The sequence below is a fragment of the Pocillopora verrucosa genome, chromosome 12, assembly GCF_036669915.1.
Source record: "Pocillopora verrucosa isolate sample1 chromosome 12, ASM3666991v2, whole genome shotgun sequence".
Taxonomy (NCBI): domain Eukaryota; kingdom Metazoa; phylum Cnidaria; class Anthozoa; order Scleractinia; family Pocilloporidae; genus Pocillopora; species Pocillopora verrucosa.
Genome location: NC_089323.1, coordinates 11504283 through 11512327, shown reverse-complemented (window position 1 = coordinate 11512327; position 8045 = coordinate 11504283). Strand labels below are relative to the sequence as shown.

The following is an 8045-nucleotide window of genomic DNA, read 5'->3' as shown; positions in this document are numbered from 1 at the left end:
GAGTAAAATCTTTGGCGAGGCCTTTTTTTATTCTAACTCGCTGAGAGTAATATTACTCTTCGTTTTACTTTCGTAGAAATATGAAAGTGGAGGATAAAATTGAACTTCAAAGGGTAGCAAAGGAGAGCTATTGAAGCTATTTGTTTATAAACGGTAAATTATTTCGATTTTTTAATAATACTCAAATAAAATGCTTGACGTTGACATCTTATTGCCATACGAGTCGATCACAATGCTAATTTAACACTTGAATTTGTTTTGTTTTTCGAAATCCTTAATACATACGAAATTTGAAGATGCTTTACCACCTGTGGGCAATTTGAAGGAGAGTGTATGAAACAAAGCATGACTATTATCGGATCTTACTGGGTTTAATTTTTTTGAACTGCTGTTAAATTTTGGCTTTTACAGCAAAGTTTTGTCCTTAATTGTAGAACGAAAATACTGACAGATGTTTGCGTTTGACTCGTCATGATGATTTATTCCTAAATTAAAATTCATTAACTACATAAATACGTAGCTGTGTCGCATACTAATATTTATTAACAGACTTTCGTCCATATTCTGTGACTTTAGAGGATAGACAGCAAGAATGAAATAACAAAATAACTGTTTCCATTTATTTAACGTTTTAAATGCAAGGCACAACAAAGATCTCTTGCCACAGACAAGTTCAAGTATTTGTAGCGTAAGGACCTTCGCAGTCCGCGTCTTTAAAAGGTAAATGAAAGTCTCAAAACAAATGCTTTGTATGAAGTTAGAGAGTAATAAGTTGTTTTACGAGTATAACTAGTTCTTATCTATCCATGGATTTATTTTAGACCGCAGATCTATAATTTGTTTTTATCGTGCCCAAGTATTGGAATATAACTTTCCTAATCAAAAGAGGTTCTTTGATCGCTCAAGTGAATCGCGACAAAATGAATCCAATTACCTGCCGTACACATGAAAGCTGCCTTAAAATGTTATTCCACTTTTAACCGAAAAAGAAGAGGATCACAGAGTTCAAAAGGCTTACTTTGTTTCTGATCAAAAGGGGAAAATATGATGGCGAATCTTTCGGAATAAGTTAAGAGGCCAAATGAAGAAAATTAATAACGCAGAGAAGGTTGCTCCTGTCCAACCCTTGTCACTGATTCCATTTCTAGCTAAGTCGGGCGCGAAACGGAAAGTAAAAAGCTGGAAGGCTTTGTTAATTAGAACGTTGAGCACGAATGTCTTCATATATATGATAGCATCTGCGACCAAAAATTAATTTCGTATTCTTTTATGTATTTGGAGATTGCCACGAGTATTTATTATTTTCTAAACCGACTAACCTCTCTGGCGAGGACTTTGTTTCTTTTAGATTGCTGAAGTTGATAATGAATCCTCTCAGCTTCATCGAAATTATATTAAAGCATAAATACCAATCCTGGTAATGAAAGTTAGCCAAGTTACGGGAAAGAACTTGTCGTGCTATGAAAAAAAGCCTATTACAGAACTCTCATTTTGCCAATTTATACCCGAGGTACATACAAAGTTCAAAAAGAAAACTTTTTGACTTAACAGCCGATGTTTTTGCATAGTTTAAATAACGATCTCCCTAAGATGTTTTTGTATAATCATTTCTGGCCGGCTGCTGTTATGATGAATTATGTCTCGTTGCAATCACAGGTAACCCTAATAGTCAAGGAGCCAGACCCAACAAAAGATGGTTTCGTTCAACCCACCCGACAAAGTGGGTTGATGTTAATGCCCTCACATCTCAGCATCTCCCGCCTGATAATGGAAGCTATAGTGTAGATGTCTAGGAAACTGAAAGTTTCTGACTCTAGCCTATCCATGCTGATAGAGTTTGTTTCGTCACGTAATGGACGTAGTGCTTGCTGCATTTATGATATCAATTAAGGAGATGGAGCTGCTGAAAACAATTTCCGGTCTGGATTGTTGAGGTGACTGATGGAAAACAGGACATTCCTTAAAATGAGCCATCAATCGCGCTTTCAGCTTCTGCTTTGTGTAGCTACCTGCATCAATTCCTATCTTTTCCAGCTCCTTCTTGAACATTGCCAGCAAAACATTCATGTCGTAGGCTTTCCTTCCTCAATTTCGGGGGTTATGACCTTCAGTAACTGATTGAAGGCTTGATCAAAAGTGTTTTCCTCTCTTGTGGATGTAGCGACGTTCTGTTTCCGCTTGATATTAACCTTGCTGATATAGCAGGCATGACACGCTTTCTGGTATTTTCCCTCCGCTGCAATAAGATCATAGCTAACCGACCGAAGTATAGATAACAGTTCATGGTCTCCTCTTGTCTCTGCAGATTCCTTTATACTGTTGCATGCTTCAAAGGTGGCGATGTTTATTAGCTATCGGTCCTTTTTTCTTGTTGCATTTTTGCAGAAAAGACACTTTAACCAATCAAACACCATGCGTCGCTCTTTAGATTCTTCTTGAACATCACTTGAGGATTGTACTCCATAATACCGTAAACTCTGTTTGCTAGTATATGTTTCGTAACACGATGAATGCCACAAAATATCTTTCCCGGCTACATTATTTGATCGTCAGCTGACAAACGATGCGAGATTTCATCTTGCCGAACTTCAAGAGCAGATATGACTTTCTGTATTGAAGACAGTTTTCCAGAGCGGAGGAGGTCACTGCTACTCTGGCAAAAAATGCACTTACCGAAAGAAGTTTTCTTTGCTCTCTTTGCCGGCATGGGAAAAAGCTGCCAACCATCCTTTTCCTCCATGTCGTCTACAGCATTTGTGAGACTTAGTACCTGTGCAGATAATTTATTTCCAGACGTTTTCACTTTTAAATCGGCTTTTACAAAAAATACATCAGAATTACGTATCTGACAGAGTTTTAAAATAAAAAAGAGCTCTGTCTAAAAATCTGCTGATAACCTCAACACATTGCTAAAACATGTTTTTTTAAATGAAGATATATGATCAAGCAGGAAAGGAAAAACAAATGATAATATTACTAGCAGGTGCAGAGTCTCAGCGCATGAATTTTGAGAAAAACGAGAGCAAATAAGTCGCCGTAATACAGTTAAGATATCAAACCTTATCTATCTTGAACTCTTTGATGGCCGTTTACATCCACAGTCGGATACAAAACTCCGTTTACAAATCTGACTTACTGATTGAGTCAGGGGTTTATACAGCTGGTACTACCTCAGTTTTGATGCTTGGCAAGTCATATAACAGAGGTATTCGTGCCCACAAGTTAACCATGGAGGCGCTCTTCAGGTTGTTGTGGAAAGCCTTCCTAGACTGGCTGTCAGGACAAGCAGTTGGTATGGATGACCGAGTAAGACAAAGTGTTGCTGACCAAAGCAGGGAGTGTCGGAATACAGTGAGACAGGATTGCTTCGTTAAGGATGCCTGGAAAGCATTTCAAGGTTGTGTCAATCCTCTCATGACGCTGTTTGAGCGGTTGAAATCTGAAGGCAGAGAAAAGTCCAAAGTTTTTAGTTTCTGGGAAGGATACATTAATATAGTGCTGCTGCTTCTGCAGTTCGTTAAAGCTGAACGAACCGGAAACTGGAAACTCCACCTCTCCGCCACAACTGAAATGGTTCCCCATTTTTTCTCTATGGACAGGGTCAACTATTCCAGATGGCTTCCAGTCTATCTCTCTGACATGCACATGTTGCAGTTAACTCACCCCGCAGTTCACCAAGAGTTCATTACTTGAAACCACAGTGTAAGCCGCTCTAACCAACCGTTTGCGCAAGTTTGGCCGGATATGGCCCTGGAACAATCAATTAACCTTGATACAAAGACAAAGGGGGGCATAGTTGGAATGAGTACGAACGAAGATGCTGTAGACCGATGGTTCTTAACCATTCACGAGCGAGCAGCCATGACACATGCACTAAAGGAGATGTGTGGTCTAGAAAACTGCGACCGCATTGGGACACACAAGGAGGCTGAAGCCACAAGAGTGAGCAGAGATGAGAGAGACGTACAGAAGTTGTTTGAAACCTTCAAGAGTGATCTCCTCAGTGACCCTTTTCAGATTCCAGAAGAAATCTCAGAGGAGGAAATACCCTTAACCTTAAGTAATCTTGCCACTGGTGTTGTTCTTCCAGGCGCAGATGGAAGCATTCTTCTCAACGCAGAAGAGTTAGGCAGAAAAAGCATGGAAACATTTCTTTCATCGCGAATCCAGAGAAATGAAATCAATTTCTGGGATCCAATCCAGCGGCTGAAGATTAAAACATTCAGTTCTATGGAAAAGAAAGGTGCAGTGAGCAAACAGAAAGATAAGACTGTAACTGTTAATGCTGATTGTGAGCTTTTTGGTCGCCTTCTGGTTGCTGCGAGGAACAGGGATATTGATCTCAAAGAGGTTCTTTCTTATGAGCTTTGCGGTGTACCAGTCGCACTTGTACATCCTGATGGCAGCCTCAGGAAGACGACAAAAAGCACCCTAATGTATGTCCTTGAAAACAATGTTACGTGTAGATCAAGCCTGCCTTCATCACAGCACCCTACAGCATGTCTAATTGATGCGATGGCTCTCATTCAGATAGCTAAATCAGCAAGGTCTGCGACATTTAGCCAGTTATCGCAGAAATACCAAGACATTGTCACTAGTAAATTCCATCAGAATAATCACACCAGAGTAGACCTAATTTTCGATCAATATAGGCCTGTCTCAATTAAGGCACAGGGGAACGCAGTAAGAGAGGAGAATCAACATCCACAGTGGATCCACACCAGTACCGAAGCAGTGGTCAAAATATATCTCAAACCCAAAGAACAAACAAAACTTAGCCGCCTTTCTCTATGAGTCGTTAACAAAGAACTTACTGGCATATTTAGGCCCTCAGCAGAAGGTCGTCCTAGGTGGAGGATTCAAGGATGGATCAAAAGCAGTGTGTCTAACTAGTGGTTCCGCAGTTGTTGAGCCAAATCTACGTTCGGATCATGAAGAGGCAGATACAAGACTTCTGCTTCATGCCAAACACGCTGCAGCCACTCATCCACGCATTGTGATACAATCACCAGACACTGATGTTGCCGTACTTTCAGTAGCACATTTTTCAGATTTAAACTGCCAGGAACTGTGGTTAAAAATAGGCGTCAAAGACAGACTGAGATACCTACCTGTCCATGAGATTCAGGCTTTCCTGAGGGAATCTCTTTGTAGATGTCTTCCATCGTTCCATGCACTGACTGGTCTCGACTCTACAAGTGCCTTCTCTGGAATAGGGAAGAAGAAGGCGTGGAAGGTACCGCTGACGAAAGAACAGATGCAACGTGATCTCTGTACTCTAGGACAGAATCCTGCCATACACGAGCCTGCGCAGAAGGCTGCTGAGTCTTTTATCTGCTCCCTTTACACTTCTGCAAAGAACTTTTCAAATGTAGACGACGCTAGATATTTTCTCTTTTGTCAACGAAATTTGAAAAGCGAAGACCTGCCACCGACTTCAGAATGCTTGTCTCATCATATCAAGAGGGCTAACTTCCAAGCCTTTGTTTGGAATAGAGCTTTGGTTCCACTTTAGAACATTCCCTCGCCAGACGAACATGGATGGAAGCTGGAAAATGGCAAGCTATTCCCTGTTCTGATGACAAGGAGTCCTGCCCCAGAAGGCATGACGGAGCTAACAACATGCCGCTGCACAACTTCAGAATGTAAACGTAGTTGTTCCTGTAGGAAAAGTAACCTCTCTTGTACGGAGGCCTGTTTATGTATGGCAGATGAAGGATACTGCAATCCTCTGAATGAAGAGTTGTTGTCTGACAATGATTCTAGTGCCTCTGACACTGAGTGACATTTTTTGTTTTTTATGTCAGTCTGCAAATTACATGTACTTATCAGATCATTACCTCTCCCGATACAGATCAGAACAACGGGCCGATAAATTAAGGTTTTGACTGATGTTTTACAATTCCGATTCAACGATTCTTTAGTATGCGACAAAGATTGGTAAAGATACGAAATTTCTTAGGGGATAATTTTAAAGACCTAAGTGTTTGTAAGACAGATTATCATCAGTGGTTGTAGTTTACACGTAACGAAATTAGAACATGTTGCAAACTGGTATCTTTTTGACTTACAAAATGACATCACTTAAAAATACCTACTGCTTTCACATTGTGAAGAGCTGTTGCCAGTACCTTTCACTCGCAGTCGTCTCCCTTTGAATTTCAAAGAATGACTGACGGCAAGAAGCTTCCATACCTATAGTTCCACATGTGGTCGTTAGCTCAATAAACAGAATCCAGTCTCTGTACAGCAGAATATTAGTAAATCCGCGTTTTTTATTTTTTGTCATAAATTAACAGAAATAAACATAAAATGTTGGCAGATATGCATAGAAACAATTTTTATAGGCTATCATAGAAATGCCAGCATTCATATGCTTTCATATTTTCACAACATCTTTCATTTTTTCAAAGATTTTCACCCGTTTTGAGGTTGCTTTTATTCCAGCCTCGTTTCCATGTAAACATTGATGGAGGAGAGACCAGCACTAACATGGTAGATTTTCTGGAGTTCTACGCTTCCAAATGTATTTTTTTAAATGTAATTCAAAAATGGACGATCTCTTTGTTTCCTGATATGATAAAAGGCCTGAATACGTCCTTTACCCTAGTCTCAGCTGGATATGAAATATGTCAGGATCGTCAAAGGAGGCCGCTTTTTGATAAAAAAATAGTCATGTGACAATCACGTGACATGCTGTCGTACCATGTGAACACTTATATTTTAGGCAGGTACATGCTCATCATTTTTCTAGTAGGGTTTGGGGCACTTTAGTGGAAGAAGATGAAATTTGAGGTCAATTTATGTTTGAGCCTCGTCTCCATGTTGATGCCGTGTCATTGTATAAAACCCCATTTATCTCGTCAGGGGTACCACAATTCGGGACTACATAGTTTCTTATCTTAAAGAGCAGGTATTGGTCTATCAGAATCAGCTGTCAAACCTTTTCTGTCGGATGGGTTGAACCAACTCCTTAAATAAGGCTTTTTCAGAAAATAGCTCCTTGACTATAAAGGAAAAAGGAATACAGAAGTATGATGGCAAGAAATAATTTAACAGGAGGTGGAGTACAAATGGAAACATATCAAGAACTGTTATGTTCCCCCTCTTTGGCAAGCGGATTACAACAGCAATCAATTTATCTCGCATTGGTATATGTAATCTTCTCTCTCACTGCTATACTTGGTAACTTTCTAATCCTTGTTGCCCTTCGTAAAGAATCTTCCCTCCACCCGCCAACCAAACTTTTGTATCGTTGTCTGGCAGTAACTGATCTTTTGGTTGGTCTCGTTAGCCAGCCTCTCCATGCTATTCATTGGATATCTATAGCTACCGAACACTGGAATCTTTGTAGATACACAAGGGACGCCACCTACGTAACCATCTACGCATTTTGTGGGGTATCTTTAGGGACAATGACGGCCACAACTATTGACAGACTTCTAGCGCTGTTGTTGGGGTTGAGGTACAAACAAACTGTAACTTTGAAGCGCACAAGTATTATTTTAGCTGCCGTTTGGGTTTTATGTGGTGTCGCTGCTCTATGCTACATTTTAGATTACCGTATAACCTTATGGTATGGATATATTGGTGTTCCATCTTGTTTACTGATCTCAATGGTCTCGCACAAAAAGATATTTCGCACCCTTGTTCATCATCAGGCACAAGTTCAAGTTCATGTTCAACTACAGTCAAGTCAACCAAATTCACTGAACATTTCGCGATACAGAAAGACGGTGTATAGTGCACTATGGGTGCAGTTAGCATTAGTTGCTTGTTATGCACCAGGTACCATTCTTGAAATTCTGAACGTTCACAAGAGAATATTTTCACCACAACTCGTCGTCAGCAGAGGAATTGCAGTCACTTTTCTTTACTTTAACTCGACATTAAATCCATTTCTTTACTGCTGGAAGATTAGTGAAGTAAGACAAGCAGTAAGGCAGACAATCAGGCAAGCACTTTCCTGTCCATGGAATTAACTCTCTCTTGTGTTATAATCGAACTAATTCTTCTTAAGTTGACGTTTTCTGCCACGGCTGCTA

General features: G+C 40.1%; 1 protein-coding gene across 1 annotated transcript; it reads left to right on the top strand.

Annotated features, from left to right (window-relative positions):
* Window positions 1-7034: 7034 nt before the first annotated feature.
* LOC131781299 (melanocortin receptor 5-like) lies at window positions 7035-7982 on the top strand. The gene has a single exon (XM_059097937.2). It carries the CDS (start codon window positions 7035-7037, stop codon window positions 7980-7982), a length of 948 nt encoding a protein of 315 aa, XP_058953920.2.
* The last annotated feature ends 63 nt before the right edge of the window (window positions 7983-8045 follow it).

Bases quoted from the DNA above. Each gene is read 5' to 3' on its own strand.
- LOC131781299 (XM_059097937.2), top strand. From the start codon at position 7,035: ATGATGGCAAGAAATAATTTAACAGGAGGTGGAGTACAAATGGAAACA.